This window comes from Siphateles boraxobius, unplaced genomic scaffold, assembly GCF_051911475.1.
Source record: "Siphateles boraxobius isolate OS27281-9 unplaced genomic scaffold, OSU_SipBor_1 5, whole genome shotgun sequence".
In the NCBI taxonomy this organism is placed as follows: domain Eukaryota; kingdom Metazoa; phylum Chordata; class Actinopteri; order Cypriniformes; family Leuciscidae; genus Siphateles; species Siphateles boraxobius.
Genome location: NW_027509141.1, coordinates 23,722,225 through 23,746,433, shown reverse-complemented (window position 1 = coordinate 23,746,433; position 24,209 = coordinate 23,722,225). Strand labels below are relative to the sequence as shown.

Below are 24,209 nucleotides of genomic sequence, written 5' to 3'. Positions count from 1 at the left end.
ATGATCATGTATACTTATACATTATTAATAGTTCCAAAGTACAGGTGTCAAGTGCTAACTTCACCAGAATTGGGCAATAAAATTACAGTAAGGTGGTATTATCTTTGAGGTTGTTATTAGTTAATAGACAGAATTAGTGTCATAAAATGTAATACCTCAATTACAGTCATATTACACAAAAATGTGACCAGATGTTAAGAAGTGACCAATTTTGTTGGACTATTTAAGATTGAATAGCACTAATATTAGAAAAAAAGCATGCTCATGTAGACATGTTGGCTTACACAGGCATCATGGTGATAAAGGTTTTATTTCATATTTCATGGCATTGTGCTTTATGTATGATTAATATGACCCTGTTTCATAAACATTGTATATTTTAGTCGAACTGTGTACAGTATGTGTATGCATGTGTATGCATGTGTGCACTGTCGCCAATCACTAAAAACCGAACAAAGTTCCTTCAAATACAGTCAAAATGTTTTTTTATTGAAGAATATTTACAGGTGCTGCATTATTCACATTCAGTCCACAGTGGACAGGCTCAACCTTTACAACAACTGGGGTACATGGTAGTTCGAAGAGACAACATGACATCACAACCTGAGTGACCTTCAGAGTGAAACTACTAGTGTGTCGTTCGACTCATGTAAGCGCACATACAGCCATTTCGGAAATTGTTTTTTTTTTGGAGTTATGAGCGACAAAACCCTGATTCAACACAAGACGGCAAACTACACAATGTGAAACACAGCAATCATTTCAGAAATTAAGGAAATGATGAGATAAAAGAGTCGTGGAATTGTACATAGTGCACTCATAATGCAATTAAAAATGACCGGAAAGAGAAGAACAGATGCAAGGACAAGAAAACATTAGTTTTGATTTCATAGTCCTAAATATGACTTTTGAGTGTTTCTACATTCAGAAAGTGTAACATTTAGGGTTTGGGACTAGAACCACAAAAGAGCTACTGATGAGGCTGCTGTGTGTTAATTAATATACAGTTAAAATCCCATAAAGAAGGTGTTAGAGAAGCAGTAAAAAACAAATTAAGGAGCTCAAACTATCAAGTAATCCTCAGACGCAGGAAATGGCAATATTTACAATAACAAAATAATGTGTGTTAAATAGAAAATTAAATAAATACATTAAATAGAAAATATATAAGTACAAGAAATATCACCCTGTTGAACAGGCACTAATAAAAAGCAATGCAGGGGAGAGAAAATAAAGAATGTATACAAAATTCAAACATAAAATCAGACATTTTACCTTCTTGATTTCTGTGTCAGACTGAAATTAGATGCAACAACTTTAAAGAACTGTAGAATTACACGGAATGATTTTAATACTGTTAGATTTGACCTGCTACACTTAAAGTGCATTTCAGTTTGTACTTTATTAGTTCATGTCGCAGTATTGAAAGAATTTTTAGATTAGTCTTAATTAATTAATTTAAAAAAAATAATATGAACATAAAAAAATCTATGATATGGCTTCATGTGTATCTTGCTCTAATCGCTCTCGCTCTAATCCATACTCTAATGTTAGCCACATGTTTTCTAATTCTTTAAGCCAAATGGAACCTTGTCACTTAAAGTATGATCAGTATTCCTCCATTAGTGGCAGCCTCCAAGAAGAAAACTACCTTATAATAAATTATTATATTATAGGATAATAATTAACTTGTTTGTCCATGAATGTTATCTTCAGTATTGATCAATGTCCAGCGTCTCGCTCTTGTACCGTGTCAAGAAAGAAAGTAACAGCCCATGGACGTCATGTTTATGTAAGCCTTGAGAAAAAAGACAAAGCATAAAGGCAATAATAATAATAAGTGAGATAACAGAGCGATAACTTTGGCAAGACAAGCCCACTTTAACAACCACACAAAAATCAGCTTCTTTTGTACCGCTGCGTTTATGAAACCTTTCATCTTTAAAAACTAGAACACTGAGGAAAAGGCAGAATACTACAATCATTCAACACAGATACAAAAGACTGTTAATAAAAATCATGATCCGCTCTTGCTTCCAATTACAAAGTCACAAAAAAATGAAAAGAACAAATAAAAAAGGTAAACACTCATTTGGATCATTTTGCAGTCCCCAATCTGCCATGAAGTAGCAACAAAGTATTAAAAAAGGTTTTGTTCTATCCAGTATTGAATGTCACCAATACATCTATGTGTATTTACATCTATAAGGAAATCAACAAGTCAGAGCTGTTGTTGAATTTTAAAAACTATAACCAAATGTTGACATTACCACCAGTCAAGTTTGAGTTTCCATAAGGCAAGCGTCTAAAATGATAACACAATCAAAAAGTCTCCCACAACAACTCTCTTTGTATTTCACAATGACCAGTCATCCTTGTAAAAAAGCCTTTTTATACAAAAGAATCTTCCACCTCTCACATTTCCAAAACTTTGCACCACACGCAACCCTTCTGACGTGAGGAAAACCTGCTCCATTCTCTGTGATATTAATAAGAAATTCTTTCTCATTGGCTGACATCACAGTCCTGACGAGCCAATGAGAACGAGTGCAGTGACCACAAGAACAGATGTGCAGAGGGGTCCAGAAGTGCCAGCGCTGTCCTGGACCATCATTCCAGTGCCTGTGGATCAAACACACTGACTTTCAGAAACATGTTTAGTACTAGTTCACTAGTTCTTGAGCTCCTTTACTAAAACCAGTACTCCTAACTACTCTTCGTACCACATACCTGAGTCTCGAGACACTATGGTCTCATAGGCTGCTCCATCTCCTCCATCTCCCCAAGAGCGGATCTCCAAAACCACATAACCATTGTCCTTGGGTAACGGCAGTGTGATGGAGGTCTTGCTTTTCTCCAATATCTTCAAGACAGACTGCCCTTCATGCTTGTAAAGAACCTACACAAATAATATAGTATCAGATATAATTCTTAAGATAGCCATGTAGTATTTCAAATCAAGTCAAATTTACTTGTATAGCGCTTTACACATTTACAATTTACATTATAAACATTGTTTTAAAGCAGCTTTACAGAAAATCATGGTGTTATTGTTTATAATACCTTAATATCTTCATGCCTTGAGCTTGGCAAAAATATAGTTTACATTTTGGGACGATACAAGCAATCAAGCAGTTTAGATTTGCGAAATAGTATATATCGCCTTACTCAAGTGTAGTGTATGTATGCAGATAAAGTTGGATAGACTTATATGTCCAACTTTATATAAAGATCTTTATATATTTCACAATTGCGCTTACAGAATTTCTGTCAGGAATTGAAATCAATTTTAAAAAAAACATGTAAAAAGCTCTGAAACGTATCGAAAACATTTCCCATCTTTGTTTTACACATTGAATTGGCTCTCATTACTGTCCTTTATAGTTTAACACAAGACAATGAGTTTCTTTGTAAAAAAATTAACTCAGATATCAAGTCATTACAAGAAATTCATCAGCAAATAAAGAGAAAAGTTATATTTACAGGTGATTTTCTGATAGAAGTTACATTAATGAAGTATATTCTAATGTAACGTTTCCCAAACAGTGGATATGCAAATGTTTTGCATGTTTTGGTTAATTTGAAGTTAAAATTTCCAAAATGTATGTACTTGGCAGACGCTTGTATATATTTTATCAGTTTCTGGAAATCTGTATATGTTCTCTTGATAGCCATCTTGACAAAAGATTACCTCAATCCTATAGCAGATCAGATATGAGATATACACAACTGGTTTAAATGTTTATTCACTGTTGAAGGGCACATAGGGTTGGTGGTCTGGTTTTCAATAAAATACGACACGTGTTCTCTTCTCAAGTGACATTAGGCTGCCATTTTTTAAATTCTTACCTCAGAGGTATGAAATTATACAATATCCCACCTTTGATTGAAATGACTGAATACAGACGCAGACAGATGTACAAACATATACGCAACAAACAGATAGCAGTAGTGTCCGGTGGCACCGTGTGTCACTCACTTTGTAACCCAGAACAGCAGACTCATTGTCCATGGATTTAACATGATCCCACCTCACAGTAACCCAAGAACCAGCAGCCTTCCATGCGACTTTACCTGGAGGGCGGTTGGGGGCTAGAAATGAAGATACAAGCAAAAGTAGGTCCACTGGCTTTCACACCATTCTCAGTGACAAAGACATTGGAAAGAATTGTAAATGTAAAGTTGTGAATTACATGTAGGACTGGTGGTGGCATTTGAACTGTTACAGAACAGTCTAGTTATTAGTTTTTTCTCCAGGATAAAAATGGAGGCAGTTTTGTATGGAAGCTTGTTTCCGCCACAGAATAAAAAAAAAAAAATTTAAGTCCGACTTTTTATCTCACAATTCTGACTTTTTTTCTCACAATTGAGAGTTTATATCTCTCAATTCTGAGACGTCAGAATTGCGATATATAAAGTCGCAATTGCGAGAAAAAAAGTCAGAATTGCATGATATACAGTCACAATTGTGTTATAAACTCAGAATTGTGAGAAATTTTGACTTTTTTTCTCAGAATTCCATGTTTATATCTTGCAATTCTTACTTTATAACATGCAATTGGGAGATATAGAGTCAGAATTGCAAGATATTAAGTCGCAATTGCATGTTATAAAGTCTTTTTTTCCTTAGAATTGGACTTTATAACTTGCAATTGCGAATTCTGAGAAAAGATGTCAGAATTGTGAGATATAAACTCGCAATTGCGTGTTATAAAGTCAGAATTGCAAGTTTATTTCTCGGAATTCTGACTTTCTCTCAATTCTGACTTTACAACACGCAAATGTGTTTACATCTCGCAATTCTCACTTTATAACACGCAATTGTGAGTTTTTATCTTGCAATTCTGACTTTATAACACGCAATTGCGACTTTATATCACGTAATTCTGACTTTGTATCTTGCAATGTAAACGCAATTGTGAGATAAAAAGTCACAATCATATTTGAAAATGTTTTAGTCTGTAGCGGAAACAAGCTTCCATAGATTTGAGTGCAACTGCAAAAATGGCAACTTAGAGAATGAAAAGTTAAGAAAACTCCAACTATCACAACAACATAATGTGATGCAACAAATACTTTTACAACTCTCAACTCTTCTACCATTAAGCTACTAGCTTATGAAAGTTGGACATGAATCAACCTTTGTTGTTTATGGAACAACATTCTTATCAACCACTGCCCTCTGATTTAATGGGTAACCAGTAGGCATTTTATTCATGAGTATTTTGTTAACCTATTTACATTTACATTTAGTATTAAACATTCTTTTAATGTTGTTTCAACATACTATCAATGTTAAAACACCAACTGAGAGTCTTTCATCACATTCTGAAGCTTAAGTTCGGTCATATGTCAGCTAGGTAGCATTTGGGTGAAGATCATTAGGAAAATTGCTCCAGAAATCTCCAGAAACATGTTCTACTCATGTAAACCACATTTTAGCTAGGCTACCAATGCTCCCCGAGCCTGAAAATGAGGTCTTACGAGGTTTCTTGGTGATGACAGTGGTTCTTGGGGAGGGTGGGCCAGTGCCTGCACTGTTGTAGGCCAATACGGTGACGTGATAAAGAGTGTTAGGCCTCAAACCCGTGACTCGTGCCATGTTCTCCAGCCCTGCAGTTCTCACCCGGTCCGCAGCAGCCTCACGTTCATGTTGCCGCCAGTAACGAATCTGTAACCAGAGCAAGTGGGCAATCTTAATCGTGTGACAAGCTTGTTCATAATGAAAACTATCAAATATGAACTCTGTACACAAAAATAACAAATAATGGAATCCTATTTTGCTCCTGAAAGATGCAAAATTATGAAAATCAATGTCATGTATTAGCCTATTGAATTAAATCTAAGCTGCAAAAATACCCTTTGATACCAGTGAATTTCAAAGCATGGTTTTATCTAAAAGGAGGCGTCTTATCTAAATAAAGTGCTTAATGTTCCTTGATCTGATCGAGACGTGCTGTTAATAAAAAGGAACAAATAAGATAGCAGCATCTCGATTAGTCACTCGCTCAACGGGCAAAGCTCACATATCCTGACATGCCATACAAAATGGTCACCAAAACATCCCACAACTCTGTCATGCTATATATGTTTATCTATCCACATGAAAATACAAAAAGAGATGTTACAGATATTAAAAGAATGGGTCTGTACTGACCTCATAACCCCGAAGTACTCCATTAATGTTCAGATGTTGAATGGGGTCCCAGGACACTTGAATCTCAAAAGCTGTCAGAGCAGTGGCATTTATCCTTCGTGGGGACACAGTGGGTTCTAAGGAAGGTCAGAAAACATAAAGATGACTATCAGTTATGAGGCATTAAAGTGATAATATCCTACATTTGTTCATCATTTAATCTGTTTAGACTGGTACATTTTTTATATCAAATAAACAGTCATAATTTATTTGAAGATCATTTTTCACCCTCTCTCTGACCCTTTGAAACTCCCTTCACGTGCATACTGAAGCACTAACATACGAGTTGCACATTTTGATGTTGGTTACCATATAATTTGCATTGTCAATTGACAATTAAATTGTCTTTTAATTCACTACCAGCCTCTTTTCAAAGCCAGCATTACACTGTGACACGTGCATAAAATAATCTAATAATCATAAAAGGATCGAAAGGATATGCAGAACAGTTTGGTGTATTTTAAAATTTTTACTGTAATTATCAATTCTTGGGTTGCTAACTTCCACTACCTCAGTATCTGAACACAAAACTGGCATGTGTAAATGTGAGAGATTGCGCGTCATCTGTATAACATTGCAGAACTTCTGGGCAAGAACTGCAACACTGTTTCAATGTTTTTGGTAGGAAATTTTGAGATCTGAAAGTTACAATATGCATTCATAGCACAATAAACTCACATAGTGTAATAAATTATCTTATCTCAGATGACAGAGGAAAATTATATCATTGTGTGACCTTTTTAGACATTTCTTTTAGACGTTTTTCCATTGTCTGCCCTCTAGTGATTAAGCAATGTCTAAGCAATCAGAATATAATGAATATTGCACAAAACATAATCCTTTGTAGTATTTCTCTCACCCTCTTCTGCAGTGTGTACTACAGCGATCTGGCTGAAGGGACCTTCTCCTTTCTTGTTGTAGGCCTTGATTCTGACCTCAAAAGGGCAGTAGGCTGACAGACTCTCATTGCTGTAAACATATCGTGATGACTCCACGTGTGGAACCCTCACCACCATCCATGTTGGCATGCCTTGCTTTCTGAACGCCAGGATATAACCAAAGCCATCTCCATTCTGATACTCCCTGACCATGGGCTGTAATTCATACCAGAAGAAATCTTTTTTTATGTAATAGAAGGTGAGGGTTGAGTAATAAAGACATATTGATTGAAGGTATAAATCAAATATTATATGCAATTAAAGCAACAGAGGTCCATGGCACTTACAGTCCATGTAATGATAAGTTCATTACGGTTTCCTCCACCTCCACCAAGTCCGCTGGGCGCCACAGTTGGTGCTGCAAGACAAAATAATAACCCACTTAAAGAGGAAAAATACCTTCTATCTACCAACCATATTTATATGTGAAACCTCACTAATATTTATGTAATTTTGGTTCTAATTCAGTTTAATCTTTGTGTAACACCAACACATTTGTAATGGTTCTGACCTGCTTGCTTGGTTCGGACAGGCTGGGAGGGCATGCTTGGTTCTCCACTTCCCAGGATGTTGCTAGCAATGACCTGGTACTCATAATCCATCCAGGGTCGAAGATCTATCACATGTGCAGATTCAGCATTTCCTTCTATGTTTGCAGGGTCTGGAGGAACCATTAGCACACAATGACAGACAAACATCATCAGGATTACATCATGCTATAATACAAATACATTTCTCAAACTGGCATTCTGGATGGCTTTTGTCAAATAGTCCCGGGGGTTGTTATTAATATAATGTTAATAAGTTGTAATGAATATAACGTGGGTTACACTTTATTTAAGGTGTCATTGTTACATTGTAATTATACATTTAAGTACTGAGTAATATTAATTAACTACATGTACTTACTATAGTGATAGGGTAGGATTAGGATTTGGTTGAGGGTTAGTTGCATTTAATTATGCATAATTTACTGTTATTACTATGGTAAGTACATGTAAGATATGTAATAAGGACACTGTAAAATAAAGTGTAAGAAAAACTTGCTTATGCGTAATTTAAATGTAAGTAGCTTTAATATCATAGTAATGTACCAACTTGGGTTCCCTGTACAGTTTACAGCATTAGTTAAAATATTTTCTTTCTTTTTTGTTCATGAGAAAATTTGCCATGTACCGTACCGATACATTACCCAATTAATCAATATTGAATCAAATTTGGAATTGAAGTAAATAATTTGTGAATCGAAATCTAATTGAATGGTGAAATTAGCCCTGCCAAAAACAAAACCAACATATTTTTTATTAGATATTTTAATATTATAGTTTAATGAAATATTTGAAATATATCATAAATTAAAAATAGATATTATAATATATTATTAATATTCCAAAAAAATTCCAATATCTAAAATGATAATGAGAATGCAAGATTGCAAAGTTGATTGACAGAGTGGGAAGACCGATTTGATTATATCATTTGCAATACTTTATGCAAGTGAGCGACTGTGAACAGTTTGGGGTTACAAACAAAACAAACAAAAAAAATCAAAAAAGTTTGAGAAAACCTGCTCTAATAAACAAATGTATGCATAAATCACAACATTTGTTTGATTAAAAGCATCCTTTTAAAAATATTTATGCAAAAAGGTTCATTCTACAGCTGTTGTGTTTGCATTACACCTAATGGACTCGTAACCTCACCTGTCCTCATCCTCTTCCAGTCGTCAGTCTGTGAGGAGCGGCCCAGGATGATATACTTGCCAATGGGACTGTGGTTGTCATATCCACGGCTCCATCTCAACTCAACCGATGTGTCGTTGACACTAGTCACCACTAAACCTCCGGGAGGTCCTGGTGGGCCTATAAAGAGAGAGAAATTCACCTTTGCCAGAGAATCTACAACAGTTTTGTCATACATTCATGTTCATACACACACAGCAAAAACATTATCAAAGCAATGTAGTTGGGGTTGCTTTAAAAAAAAATCAGCATCAAACAGGCTTATGGAAACCAAACCCCCAGCATATAGATCTGCTAAATTTATATTTCATGACTCTACATTTCATCAATTCTCACAGGGCTGAGTGCAGCGAGTTGTCTGGCCAAAAACGATCAAGCTGAGGTAAAACACAAGAATGAGTTTTAATAAGGTCTCTGTCACTGCTCAACCAGCTGGAAGCCCTCACCCCTTACGACTAGCTTGGCCGAGGACACCGCGCTGTCCACCACCGTCTGGGCCGTGCAGGTGTATGTGCCAGCATGACTGAGCTGTCCGTTCACAATCACCAGGTCACCAACCGTCTCTTTCTGTATAGAGACAGAGAAAAGAAAAGTAAACTTTATTAAAAAAGGAGTATTAGCCCACTTTCACTTCATAAAACCATTTATCATATATATATATTTTTTATTAAATGCCTAATTCGTCGAGGCTTCAGATTTGGATTTTAAAATGTATCATGTCTAAAAGGGATTTACTTTGAAGTGAATCCTATTAAAGCTAATCTTAGAGTGTGAGAGGAGTCTGCTGCTATTGGAATACAAATTCAGATGGTTTTACTATTCTTTCTCATTTTAAATATTAAGGACATAACTAGATTTTTACATTTTATGAAGAAGTGGTATTTGCTTGCATGCTAGAGTGTGACAGCTGTGTGGTTACTAAAGTGCTCCAAGTTGTTTTTAGCATTTTGCAATGCTATTTCTATAGTACAGCAAAGTGTTACGTCTCTATGATCTTCCCTAGATATAGCTTGGGTTAAGTTTATGGGATTTGTTGTTATATTATCATCTGCAAAGCAAATAGTCTGATTGCATAAAAAAAGCAATAACAACCCTCTCAAGCTGCACTCTGAATAAATCAGTATCATGCAGTACAACATTAAACTAACATACAGTTACTACAGTTTAAAAGTTTGGAGTCAGTAAGATTTTTTGAACAAAATTAAAACTTTTATTCAGCAGGGAAGCATCAAACTGACAAAAAGTGACAGACAGTAAAATCAGTTATAACATTACAAGAGTTTTCTATTTTCGAATAAGAAATATTTTAGGCTCTGTACATAAAAAAAATCCTGAAAAAAAGTTAACAGTTTTTAAACACCCTTTCAAGCCAGTGCTCACCCCCTCCCTGCGCCGATAGTGTTCATTTGATTCCTCTAGGTCCAACAGAACTCCATTGAGGGACCAGGTGAAGGTGAGGTCCATAGTAGGGTCATGTGACGCATGGCATTGCAGAGAGACATTTTCCCCTTGATTGATGTCAGCATTAGAGGGTGCTAGAGTGATTTTTGTGGCATCTGTTCGACAGAACAAGATGACAAACATATTTATACACTGAAACCATTTGAGTCCACAATAAAATGCTGAATGAAATAAAATTAGCGTTTTAGAGGTTTACATGCAGACCAATTGCCGGAAATGCACTCAGGCTTGATATCGAGACATAACAGATTTCCATTACACGAGAGTAGATGTTAAAACTCCATGCTGATTTGTACTCGGCTTTCGCCAAGATAATCACCAACTAAGACGTAGCTTTACAGTAACCTATGCTTCTCCATCCATTTACACTTCTTTCCATCTGGTGACGTGAATCTCCTTCTGTCTGGTGTTCATAGCTACAGTGTATTGCGCGTCAGCACACACAACAGCTGCAACCACAGTGCGGTCCCCCCATAACAACCCTCTGGATTGAGCGGAGTAGGGAACATCTCTAGGGTCTTCAAGTGGGCACCTTCCGTCCTCAGTGTTTCGTCGACTAGCCCACGACACCTCAAGAGGGCTCGACAGTGACTCTGGCGTCCCAGAGTCACCCCCCTCCGTCCCGCCCCACTGAACTCAGCCCAGCTTACTGACCTCTACTTCCCTCTTGCTGCTGAGACCTAACCACAATCTCACAATCTCTCCGCAACCCAACCATACACCCCAACCCGTTTGACTAAGGCTGTCGAGCCCCACTGGTGCGTTAATATGCAGTTTCAGTGGCAACGGTTCCGTATGGCATACCACCTACCGCAAAACACAATATCTGCCCAACCACCCGTCATTCATGCAATATACACAGGAACGTAATGACTGTAAATACTATACAACCTATACAAATAAACCAGACTCTTCAAGTTTTCAAGAATTCTACGATGCGGCCTACGATTCATTCTAGCATGACGGCCTGTACACAGCCAGCTAGAATCTTTCCGTCTCAACCACAGCCAGTTGCTGCTCCTTTCTGCTGCTTCAGATAAGTTCTTTACTGTGCGACGCAACTCTTGGCCACTGAATCCGACGTCTCTGAGGAACCGGGTTGTAGAGTGTGCCACAAAACCTCGACAACCCACTTCCACTGGATAAACCTGGACACTCCATCCTCGCTGTTCTGCTTCAGTGGCCAGCTGAGCATACCGTAGTTTCTTCCTCTCATATGCCTCATCTACCGCATCCTCCCATGGCACTGTAAACTCTATCAGTTGAACAATGCGTGCTGATCCAGACCACAAAACAATATCTGGTCGTAGGTTAGTGGTGGCAATCTCAGGTGGAAAAATAAGCCGTTGATCAAGATCAACCAGCATCTTCCAGTCCCTAGCAGCTTCCAGTTGTCCTGGGCGAGAATTGGTGTTAGCACCTTAGCAGAAGATATGTGCACAATGAATATGCAGACAGAAAGATGATAAAAGCGTTTACTTGGAGCTAGGCTAAAAAGTCTAGGTGTGTCGAGAAAAGTACAGATTTTTCTTAATTGTTTATGACCTTTCTGAAACAACAAAACACTGTTTATGGGTTTTATGTGATATTACACATTTCCAAGAGTAATCTGTGCAAAACAGATAACCTGAGACCTTTAAAATTGGTAAACCAAAGAAATAAGGTATTGTTACCTCTGACAGACAGGTGTCCTGTGCTGTTGGCCTTGCCAAGGTAGTTTTCTGCAAAGCAGGTGTACTTCCCCTCATCCGCACGACTGATGTTGAATATCCACAGAAGCCCGTCTGGAGTGACTGTTATCCTGGACAGAGTTCATCATATGGTCTTTCTGACATCACTGTACTCAAAGCATGTTCAAACAAACTCACAAAGCAATTTTTTCTGTGTCAAAAACTAAATATATTGAGTTCGAAACATTTAGGAGGTCTTTGAAACACTTAATTATTACTGGATTACCTAGTACTATTGGTCAGTAGCTCTGTGCCACGGCTCCAGAAGAGAGTGGGTTTAGGAGCCGCCCGAGGTTTACACTCCAATTTAACCTGTCCACCACGGGCAGCAGGAACCAGCTTACGCACTGGATTTGACCTGAAGTCCGGAGCCTGGACTGAAATAGGGTGACAGGACGGGGCAGGAAGGGAGATGGGTAACCAAACAGAGAGGATTTAAACACAGATCATATTATAACTGGGGTTCAGGCATGACTGGGTGGGCAGAAGGGGACCTGAATTGCATTAAGGTAGATAACAAGAGAAACATGTTAATGTTTATGAAATATTATTCTGATTTGTTTTCATGTTGTGATTCAGTTGTGGTCACCTTGAACTCTGAGCTCAGCGTTTGAGTAAATGGTGCCATGTTTGTTTTCGCCCACACACTGATACATCCCGGAATCCTCCAGGGCGAGGTTACTGATCCTCAGTCGCCCATTATTCACTTCCACACGGTCCTGCATACAGGTACGAGTAAAATTGAGTAAGAGACATGATGCACATGCATATTAATGCCAGCAGAGGGCCACACAACATTCCTGTTGTCAATCTACCTACTAAAGAAATACGGCTAAAGAAAGATAATGAGCAGGTTATTCCCATCTCACTGCCTTCTCACTGCCTTCAAGACATGAAGAGTTTTCTAAAAAATCAGTTAACATATATCAGTCTGAGTCTTGACAGTTAGAGGTTCTGTTTAATTCTGATAACACACACTGTTAGATGACGATCCGGCTACAGTGTGTGTATGGCTGACCTGTGTGACGAGGGGCTTTCCGTTACGGAGCCAGCGAATGGTGGGTCTTGGTTTGCCCGCAGCGGCACACCTCCACTGCAGTTCTGAACTGATTTCCACCTCAGAGTCACTCATGACCTGAAGCCACTCAGGCTGGGCTGGAATGCGAGAGCACACACAAACCAGCAGATCAACACACATCAATCTACTTATTTGATAAAGAAGTATTCATTTAATTTCTTATACACCAGTGAATTATTTATATACTATTATATTATTTCTTAATATTTTGAGTTAGCTTTTACTTCATTTCATTTTAGTACAACCCCATTTCCAGAAAACATTTTGTAAAATGCAATAAAATCAAGAATCTGTGATTTGTTTATTCTCTTTAACCTTTATTTAACTAACTAAAGTACAAAGAAAAGATTTACAAAGTTTTCACTGACCAACTTAATTGTATTTTGTAAATATAAACACATTTTTGATTTTGATGGTTGCAACACACTCCAAAAAAGTTGGGAGAGAGGCACAATAAAAGTGAAAAGATTATAGAATGTCCAAGTTGTTTTTGCATGAGAAACTGTCATGCTACTGTTTTAAATACAGCCACATGGGCTCTGGAGTACTTTGAAAAACTCTTGTCACTAAACACAGTCTGCCGCTGGCTGCACCAAGAAATGCAACTTGAATCTTAAGCTAGAAGAAAGCTATACATAAGTTCTATACAGAGATGTTAATGAGTTCTCTGGGCCCGAGCTCATCTCAAATGGTCCAAACACAGTGGAAATGTGTGCGGCGGTCAGATGAGTCCACATTTCAGCTTGAAGCATTGAGGATTGAGTTCTTAGTCCTAAAGACGAACGGGACCATCCAGATTTTCATCAGTGACAGGTGCAAAAGCAAACATCTGTCATGGTATGAGGGTGCATCAGTGCAAACAGCATGGGTGACTTGCATTTGTGTGAAGGTACCATAGACGTGGAGGCGTATATTGGGATTGTACAGAGATATATACTGCCATCAAGGTGACATATTTCCTGGGAAATACTGACTCCATGCCTGCATTCCAGATCTGTCTCTTATTGAAAATGTATGGCCCATAATGACAATGAGAAACAGACAATGACGATCACAGACTGTTGAACAGCTGTCTTGTATCAGGCGAGATTGGGCAAAAACCCCACTAGCAAAAATTCAACAATCAGTATCCTTAATTCCCAAGCAATTTAAAAAGTGAAATCAAAAGGAAAGATGATGACATATTGGTAAACATGCCTCTGTCCCAACTTTTTTGGAGTGTGTTGCCACCTTTGTCAGTAAAAACATTGGAAATATTTTTCTTTAAACATTTGCAGTTAGTTTAAGTTTAAAGAGAATTAACAAATCAGAGATTCTTGATGTTATTGAAATTTACAAAATGACCCAAATTTTCTGCAAATGGGATTGTAATTTTGTAAAATTGCTTTGCTCATTTTTATTTGTTTTTATATTTCAATTTAGCTTCAATTTTTCATTTAAGTTTTAGTTTCATTCATTTATTTCTTTTTAGATATCACATTTTTTATTTCAGTTAATTGCCAAGGCAACATTTCTAATTTTCATTCATATTTTTTTCATTTTAAAGTGCTCCTATTAAGTTTCAAAGATCATTCCAATTCCAGTTTAATTCTCTGCACTGATCCAAGTAGGTTTTAAATTTGCATGGTCTATGGTTTTCATTGGCTGCTCGTAAACAACATCTACTTTGACCCTCAAACACTGTAGTTGTAGCTTAAGCCTGGAGGAGTTTGACATGGCAAAAGCAAGTTTACATTGCATGCATGCGCTTCTCAAATTGATAGAGTAAAAACGACACCATCGTTATTGTTTGTATCATTGTGTATACAAGTGCTGAGAAAGCCTCCGAAGCTAAAATTTAGATATAGTAATATGCGTTTTGTTTTTGACCAGCGCTGTAAGTGGTAGACCAGACTGGGCCATCTGACCAATCAAAGCAGAGTCGGCTTTCAGAAAAAAGGGGTTTAGAGAGACTGAATCCAAATGGTTTCAGACACTGTAAGTAAAAAAGTGATGCTGTAATGTATATTATAAGAAAATTAAAGTGTTTCTTTTTTACGCTGGATGCATGTAAACCTATTGTAGGAGACCACCAAACAAAATTAGGAACATTTAAAACTGCATAATAGGGGCACTTTAAGTTTTTCCTCTAATATTTATATTTTATTTTAATGAAAATAATTGTTAATTGTCTTAATTAACAATAACAACACTGGTATACACCACGTTTTATGTCACATCAAACATCTACTAAAGTTAAAGAGAGGAAAGGATATTTATATCAGTCTAGTTCTGACATCATGCCTACCTTGCACAGTGACACGTCCCTGATGAGTCTCACGACCCTCTGAGTTGTAAACCTCACACTCATACATGCCCTCGTCATCAAAATTCAGTTCAGGAATTATAAGAATGGGTCCTTCCGCACTTGCTCCGACCTTAGCCGGCAAAATCCCATCCACCTTCCTCCAGCGGATTTTAGGAATGGGACTAAGGGAGAAAAGTAAAGAGCGAACGAGATGATGTTAGAGAAAAAAGTTACATTTTTATAGCTGACTGAGTTATGGATTATGTTAAACCGATGCAGCAGTGATCTCCAAAAGGAAGTGGGGAGCTAAAGGGGACTTACTTGCCATAGGCAAAGCATTCAAGCTGGGCAGTTTGTCCTGATAATGCGTATGTCTCAGCAGGAAAACGCACTCGGATATTCAAGGCGGCTTTCCTCGGGTTTGCTGTAGATCCAAGGAAAAAAACAAGATATAAGTCTTTTTTTATCATTTCATTTTGTGAACAGCAGGTAGTCAAGCTTGTCTCTTGTTTCAAAGGGAAATACAGATCTTAGTTTGAACTAACCATCAGGGTAAACAGTGAGCTGCACAGCTTTGCTGAAGATGCTCTTGGTGCTGATGTCCATATTGATGGTGGTGAAGCAGAAATAGTTGCCCGTGTCATTGGCTCTAGCATTAGCAAGGTATAAGTTACCCGTCACCTGAGAAACAAACCATCTGCCCCCCTCTGGCTGGATGAAGTTGGGGAACTCATTGATGAACCAGCGGTAGGACAAAGCTTGGTGGAAGCAAATGGATGCACGGTGTAACACATTTGATGAAATAAATATACTGACCAAGTTAAATAATAAAGAGTGAAAGGTTTTGCTAACTGATAGTGTACGTGCATACCTGGGTAATGAGCTGGTGGCTGGCAGGCAAGAAAGGTTCCCATACCCTCATGGACCGTCTGAGGGCTTCTGCTTTCAGGGGGGAAATCATGGAGATCTAAAAAACACGCAATTATCAGCAGCGGTAGTGTGCAATTTCATTTAGTGCTGCTTTTATGCAGAAAGGTCTAATTTTCACACTTGAACAACGATAATTGTTTGAGTTGTACTCACAGCCAAATTTAAGGTTAGCCATACGGCTAACAATGGTGCCACAGCGGTTGATAGCAAGACACTGGTATGACCCACCATCTCGCCCATGCTGGGGATTATTGATCACAAGGTTCCCTGCGACCTGTGTGTAGTGCGAATCCTCAACAAATGCTATTTCAGTGCCGTTCACACGCCACCTGTAAGAAATCACATACAAGATCTAAATTCAATAGCCAGAGTGTCAAAAAGTGGATAATCATTGATTTATTTAATTTTGGAAAACAAGTAGTACATTTTGGGGATAGTATGGGTTTTGTTTTTTATTCTTAATCAGAATTTTGCCTTGTTTTTCTCTAGAGTGAGGTTTTTAAATACTTGAGAAGAAAACTTGTATATTGAAACATGTTTTCAGAGAATATATCAAGATCAGGTTTATTTTTCATACCCCACAGACAAATAGTTGTTGTTTGTAAGCATAAAAAAATATGTTTAAAACTAGAGAAAAAAAAAATCCAATATGCAAGGAAACGTTAAGAATTGCATTACAAAAGTTTGGGGTCAGTAAGAATTTTTTTTTTTTTTTAAAGAAATTAATACTTTTATTCGGCAAAGATGCATTAAATTGATCAAACAGAAGATTTCTATTATAAAATAAACATGCTTTAAAACGTTCTGCTCATTAAAGTATCTTGTTTAAAGGATGTTTAGATTTTTATTTAGTTTATTTTTGTACAAATATTTTCTACAATGTCTGTGTAAAAGGATTGGTCATACTAATGAAGTAAAGGCCTTGTTTCGTTCAATAAGGTGTAAGTGACAAAAATCTGATCTGAGTACCGGTAAATAGCAGCAGGGCTGGCGCGAGCCTGGCAGCTCAGGGTCACCTTGCTTTCTGGCATCCCCTCAGGGTAAATCAGACTATATGGCTGCTCCTCAAACACCGGCCCACTGTCATGACCCGACACACACACATCCCCACCTACAAAAAAACGTGCACACAAACACTGTCTGAGAGAAACATTTCAACAAACATTGTCACAAAAAATACTTATTAGTCAAACAAAACAGGTTTTTTATATTTCAAATTTGAGTCCAAATTGTAGTGTTAATGGCCTTTTAACATAATGATGTCAACCTTCTGGTTCTATCCCCGGATGATTAACTATTAAAAGCACTCTAAATAAAAGTCAAGCGTATAGTAAAATATCCTTGAGAGTAATGTATATCAAGTAGTTTTGTCATGCTCAGGTCTTTTGTTCTGCCTTCTTTGTCAGCTAGTGTACTGTGCCAAACAGGCAGATACAGGGGGGCTGTGCGTGCCTAACAACTCCAGTGTATTTGCACTCAGAGTGGGAATGTTCTCCACCCGGGGAAAGTCAACAGGGGATGCAAGCTGTCAGATATAATTGCATGCACTCAGCTATTTTGACAGAACGAGGGGAACAGGGGAGTTTGAAGACATACAGTAAAGTCTCCAGGTTGCCATGAATGCATCTGATGCATTATGAATTGGGTAAAGAATGAGTTTGGATTATTTGGGACCACATTTGTCTCAGTATGCGAATATGGGTTTGGAATTTGGCTTTTTTTTACTCTTAAATAAATTGGTGTTTCTTATGGATTTGGGACTGTGTGTTAAATGCGGTTTGTGATGGATTTGAGTAAGCAGAATTTTTCGGAAGAAAAACTTCTCTGAAACAAATCTTATCTTATGGATTTGAAGAGTAAAACATTCTTAAAACAAGACAAAACACTTTTAATAGATTTTAATAGAATTTCATAGATTAAGATTTTTTTTTTTCAGTGACTGTGTGCGTTTATATTTGTCATTTAAAATTCATTGGAGATCTACATGCACATGTGTAAATGTATGCATGCACGTGTGTTCATATGAGTGTGTGTATGCAGTTCTGGTAAGACCCATAGGAATGTAGGGCAATAAGAGAGAGGCAGAGGAGGAGAGATGGAGTTGAGAAGGAGAACCGGCTCCCCGGGAGGTTTCCTGCTCCGAGATAGCAGTGATATTCAGTGGTGTGTTGGCTGCTTCCAGTAATGGGGATAAACAGATCCAAACTGCCACTTAAGCTTCTTTCCACTGTCTCTTAAGTCTCTCAACAGATAATCAAGGTCTCTTTGTGTAGTTACTTCTGTGTAATAGACTAAAACACAATAATTGTTTTATTAGCCAATTCAATCTGAATGCCTGCGATTAAACATCTGTACCTGGACTTTTTTCTCAGCATAATTTATATGAGAATAAGTGTGTTTGTGTATATTCTCAAATTATTTGTTCCTTTCCATGCCCATTACACAGTTTTGTTGTTTACACTGACAATTTCTATTTCAAATAAAGTCTTTTTTTTCTTTTTTCTTTTCTATTCAAAGGATCATGAAAAGAAATCCACAAAAATATATAGCAGCACAAATGTTTTCGACGTTGAAAATAAATGTTTCTTGAGCACCAAATCAGTGCATTAGAATGATTTCTGATGGATCATGTGACTGGAGTAATGACTGCTGAAAATTCAGCTTCACCATCACATGAATAAATTACTATTTAAAATAAATTAAAATAGAAAACAGTTATTTTAAGGTGTTAGTTCCTCATTTCGTTCCAAAACCATAAGACTTTCGTTCAATGGAATACAAATAAAGATATTTTCAATTAAATCAAAGAAATATCTGTCCCTCCATTGATAACTATGCATCTACCACTTTGATGCTTAAAAAGTTCATAAAGAGATCGTAAAACTATATGAATTGAGCGGTTTAGTCAAAATTTTCTAAAGAGACATGATCGCATTGATTGATTGATCACCTATTTTGGTCAGACTGTGGTGCCTGTCCACAATTTTCTGCAAAATGGACCACACTTTACGCCTGTGAGACTAGGGCAACTTTGACTAGAGTGCTGATTGCCAAGTTAATAGTATTATGGACAGAACCACATTTTTATCAATGTTTAATGGGGCCGGAATTACTTTAGCTGACAAAAACACCTCTCAAGTAAATCAAATCCCTTCTGCCCACTGATCTAAGATAACATAATAAATAATTAATCTGAATTTGTGGCCCCCCACTGATGCACAACCCTAAAACCACACATCCCAGACACCATCAAAGTGACAACGTACATTTAGATGATGTTTTAACAAGGAAATGCTGGAGCAGAGGGAATACAGAAAAAAACAACGGGTGAGTGGTAACGAAGTTTGGCTAATGGGGGAAGGGCTGAGCAAGACCTACTAAGTATGTTTGCAAATGGGATTTTAAATGAGATGAGATGATGGGAGACAATGACATAAACATAGCCATTATGTTAAGACTGTCGAAGGTACTAGTATGACCAACTAGCGGTTAGTCAAGGGGCAATCAGTCTTATTTTTAGTATCAAATAAGACCAATTTCTGTTTTTATGTAACTGACTTAAAAGTTATGAACAGTTTTAAAGAAAAAAAATTGAAGGTTAACTTGTAAAACTAGTCTTAGCAGTTTATGCAACCAGCCCTTGATCATACTTACCCAATGCGTAGCTCAGAACCAGAGAGCTGACAGACAGCAGACACAACAGAATCCTCATCCTCTTACCGCAACCACACCCAGACGAGAGATGCTTTCAGCTCCTTGGGAAGGAAAAACAGAAAGCCACATGACTCTCCACAAAAAAAACCTTTGTTGAGATTAGAGATGAAACGGTAAACACACTGAAAGCATTTCACCAAGTGAAGTTGTCAATAAAAATCAACAAATAGCAGCACTATGCAGTTTTTTTTACATGAACATTAAAATGTTCATTAACAATGATGGCCAGATTTTAAATGAACCAAAAATAAGGGTTGAGTAACTTACAACATAAAAGTAAAATTGCTGTGCACATTTCAGCCTTTACATTTTTAACAAAGGAGATTTGTTTAGATTTTTTAAATGCCCATTAGCTTATTTTCCATCAGCCAGTTAAAATTTACAGCAGTGCATAAAAATTTGGTCCAATTTTCGGATTGGTCTGATCAAAAATGTCTAAAATTATGCTTAATGCTGGACAGTATTTACAGTTTTTCAAATCACAATAATCAAATACGTTTTTTAATGATAATTAAAATATGAAGCTATAATACTAATCATCAAAATTTTATCGTGGTTTATCGTTGAACAGTAACCGTTTCATTCCTAGTTGAACTAGAGGCTGGTCTGAGCTTCTAGTTAATAAAGCTTGCTGTGGATATATTCTGTTTTTCTTTGTCCTTTTCAAACCTCACAGCTGAGGAGAATAATAACAGCCTGGTCTAACCAATGTGAAGATGCATGGCCATGTGTTTTCAATTGGCGACAAATTGTGAGTTATTCTGACACTTTACTCTTCTGACACCCTGAAAACCTATTCTACACTGTCATATTCACCGCTCCCTTGCCCTGATGTGTCACCAGCTGATGCATGGCTAATAAAACAGGGGCATGTTACTCAAATTGTCTTACGGCTAAATTGACAAGAAAGCAACGGGCAGCAGCTGTTTTGCACCATTCACCATCCGGTCCTCACATCTGCTTCAAGTGTACAGGATTGGTCCCTCCACTGTGCAACATAACCCCCCAGCCCTGTAATTGGCAATTGCACATCTTTTCCTTGGCTCAAGTAATGGCAATCGCAGCAAGGGCCGCTGCTCTGCGGTTACCGGTGAGTCTGCTGGCGAAGTTGAGAACCATGAAGTGTCAGCACAGTGCTTTTTGTGATGTGAACGTTCCTTTGGAAGCGTCCCAGCAGTCGTTCATAGGGGTTTAAAAGGGAGAGAAAGGGCCTTTCATCAGAGAAATTTCTTAATTACACCAAACAAGACTCTGATTGCCACCTGACTGCACTCAAATGCTTGTTTTATCAGCACTACTTTGTTGTGTTGTCACAGTCTTTTCAACCACACTCTACTTAGCATGGTATAATGTGCTGGCTGCCAGGATGTGTCTGACATGATTTTCCTCATGCTGCAGTAGATCTATGCATGAATCTGAGAGGGATGTTTGTCAAGGAATGCAGAAATCACCAATGCTACATATTTACAGTAAGTTCTATGTTATGTTTTGATTTACCGTATATAGCATCAAACACACATATAGCTAACTACTTTTCTTTGTTTTGCAGTCCGTCTACCCTTCTTTATCATCAGCAATAGCCTGGGACCCAAAAACAGTGCAATAATTCCCCACTATCACATGCTTATAATTCAAACTTATTTTTGTTATATTTCAATGTTTAGATCCTGGAAAAACATACTTATTTAAAATAATCTAAGTAATGGGGGCACATTTGATTGCATTTTTAAACCAGCTAGATCTTTGTGTATTTCTCAGGTTCACACTTCCCTACAATGAATCATGCCTCTTTTTCAAACACTGTTCTGTTAAAATCTTTTATTTTGCTCCCTGCTATGAACCTCAGAGCTGAGGAGAATCATAACAGCTTGTCCAGCCAGTATGAGGGCACACGGCTGAGTGCTTTCTGTTGGAGACAAATTCCACACATAGAAACAGAGTGAGTCTGACAATGTATATAGTAATATCATATTAAAAAAGTGAATTGAAAAAAGTGTTTTTCTAAGTAACTAAGTAACAGGATTTCAATTAACTTGATTCACATCACATCTACTGACCGTTGCAATTAATTACTCTGCAGATTTGTGCTGGGAGATTGTAGTCTCGGGTATCCAGACTGACGGCAGAAGGTCTGTATTCAATTGCAGCTTTCATTGGCCAAGGATTGCCCAAGAGGATGTCTGACCGACCAACATGTAAAACAACCAATCTCACGTTTTGTTCAGTGTCATGTTTAGGGGTGTGAAAAAGTCGATGTCCCCACAATAACTATGGAAGCATATGAGTAGCAATATTCAATTTCAAATGTAATATGCAAAAAGACAATGCAATATGTAAAATGGCAATACATTTCTGTATTTGAATTTACATTTTCCATTACATTTGTGCAACGTTGGTGCAAAATGAAAATGAAAAATCAATACGATACCAGCGTTAAATTTACAGGCAGATGAAGGGGAGCGTGAACAGAGAAATTGTAGTGTTTCCGAAGATTATTACGCGTCTGCAGGTGATTGAACCAGTTGGAACGTCTGTGATAATTTTCTGCCTTATCTGGAGTCGACACCCATTTGGTGTGAACATTATGCTGCGCTGTTGTTGTCTGATGCTGGACTGTGTTAATGATGGTTTCGTTTTGTATTAAATATTCTCATTGTCTGATACACATATGCTTATCTTTATTCTTATTACTATTAAATATAATTACCCAATAATGTTGGAGATCCTACAGTTTTTCCTTACAAATGCATAGGCCTATTACTCTGAGATCACAGAATATGACGGGTCATATTCATAGCTTCCGAAAAATGTGACCGCTCTTTATTTCTTCATAACTGACTGTAATGTTCAATAAAGTGACTCATGTGATGTATGACCATCTCCCATTTATATTTCATTAAGCATATTGATTAGATATATAGCTACAGTATAGGGTCACGGAATCTGACGGGTCAAATTCATACCGAAAAATGTGAGCGCTCTTCATTTCACCATATCTGTACTGTTCAACAAAGTGACTCATTTGATGTTTAACCATCTCCCCTTTCTATTTTTAAAGCATATTGATCAGATATTGATAAATATAAATATAAGGTCACGGAATCTGACGGGTCAAATTCGAAGACTAGCCTTTGTTGGATGAATTGTGGAGCAGGTCCGGGGCTGGTGACATCATCGTCTATAATTCAGTGTCTAATATTTTAAAAACCAAAGCAGCAAAACAGCCCAAAGAAGCACAAACAAACAAGACTATTTTGTGTGGATTTGGAGCATGTGGGCGGCTGAGTGACCTAAATGACCACTAAATATTGTTTTAATATTTAAGAAACCGAAGCAGCAAAAAATAAACGTTGACCGAAGCACAAACGATTGAGCCTATTTTGGAGGTAGGGGCTGGTGACGCCATCACCTGTAATTAAATGTCTAATATCTTAAAAACCGAAGCAGCACAAACAAAACTTTAACCGGAACAAACCAACACAAACGAACAAGACTATTTTATTTGGAGAATGTGGGGGGCTGGGGTGACCTCAGAATAACCTATAAATAATCTTTTAATGTAAAAAAAAAAACCAAGCAGCACAAACAAAAAAGCGACGTAACAGCACAAACCAAGTAAAAACGATTGAGCCTATTTTGCCGACGTTTTGCATTGGGTGGGGGCGGGGCAAACTCCACGCAGTGATTGACAAGGGCGGGACGGGGCGGGGACGTGAACAGCTCGGAAAGCATTTTCAATTTGCATATTGAATTTTGCTACATTCATTGCGGGACATTTAATGAAAATGCAATCGCAAGTGTCTTAACTGTGAGTGTAAAGGCAATTAAGAAAAATAACATTTAAATGATCATTTTGCTACAGTTTTTGCTTGAACATTTTAAACAGATCTAATAATTTCTTTAATACATTTTAATTTTAATTTTGCAACTTATAAAGCGTTAAAAAATATGTATTCCATTTACATATTAAAACTAGTGTATTGAATGGCAATTGTAAATTATATAGTATTGAATTAATATTTTCATTTTGAACCAAATGTTGCACAAATGTAATGGAAAATGTAAATTTAAATACAGAAATGATTTGCCATTTTACATATTGCATTGTCATTTTACATATTGCATTATCATTT

General features: G+C 37.3%; 1 protein-coding gene across 1 annotated transcript in view; it reads right to left on the bottom strand.

Moving 5' to 3' along the window:
* Positions 1 to 468: 468 nt before the first annotated feature.
* cntn2 (contactin 2) overlaps positions 469 to 24,209 on the bottom strand; it is a 36,018-nt gene continuing 12,277 nt past the window's right edge. The window contains exons 2-23 of the mRNA XM_077203408.1: positions 20,017 to 20,117; positions 17,332 to 17,473; positions 16,516 to 16,691; positions 16,304 to 16,399; positions 15,978 to 16,190; positions 15,754 to 15,856; positions 15,433 to 15,614; positions 13,086 to 13,222; positions 12,657 to 12,786; positions 12,294 to 12,444; positions 12,011 to 12,138; positions 10,257 to 10,432; positions 9,323 to 9,443; positions 8,838 to 8,996; positions 7,646 to 7,795; positions 7,422 to 7,492; positions 7,056 to 7,290; positions 6,158 to 6,273; positions 5,485 to 5,671; positions 3,980 to 4,092; positions 2,731 to 2,899; positions 469 to 2,622 (exon numbers count right to left, since the gene is read on the bottom strand). Coding sequence (XP_077059523.1) covers positions 2,519 to 2,622; positions 2,731 to 2,899; positions 3,980 to 4,092; positions 5,485 to 5,671; positions 6,158 to 6,273; positions 7,056 to 7,290; positions 7,422 to 7,492; positions 7,646 to 7,795; positions 8,838 to 8,996; positions 9,323 to 9,443; positions 10,257 to 10,432; positions 12,011 to 12,138; positions 12,294 to 12,444; positions 12,657 to 12,786; positions 13,086 to 13,222; positions 15,433 to 15,614; positions 15,754 to 15,856; positions 15,978 to 16,190; positions 16,304 to 16,399; positions 16,516 to 16,691; positions 17,332 to 17,473; positions 20,017 to 20,074 — 3,117 coding nt within the window. The 5' untranslated portion in view covers positions 20,075 to 20,117 and the 3' untranslated portion in view covers positions 469 to 2,518. The remainder of the gene's footprint in view (positions 2,623 to 2,730; positions 2,900 to 3,979; positions 4,093 to 5,484; positions 5,672 to 6,157; positions 6,274 to 7,055; positions 7,291 to 7,421; positions 7,493 to 7,645; positions 7,796 to 8,837; positions 8,997 to 9,322; positions 9,444 to 10,256; positions 10,433 to 12,010; positions 12,139 to 12,293; positions 12,445 to 12,656; positions 12,787 to 13,085; positions 13,223 to 15,432; positions 15,615 to 15,753; positions 15,857 to 15,977; positions 16,191 to 16,303; positions 16,400 to 16,515; positions 16,692 to 17,331; positions 17,474 to 20,016; positions 20,118 to 24,209) is intronic.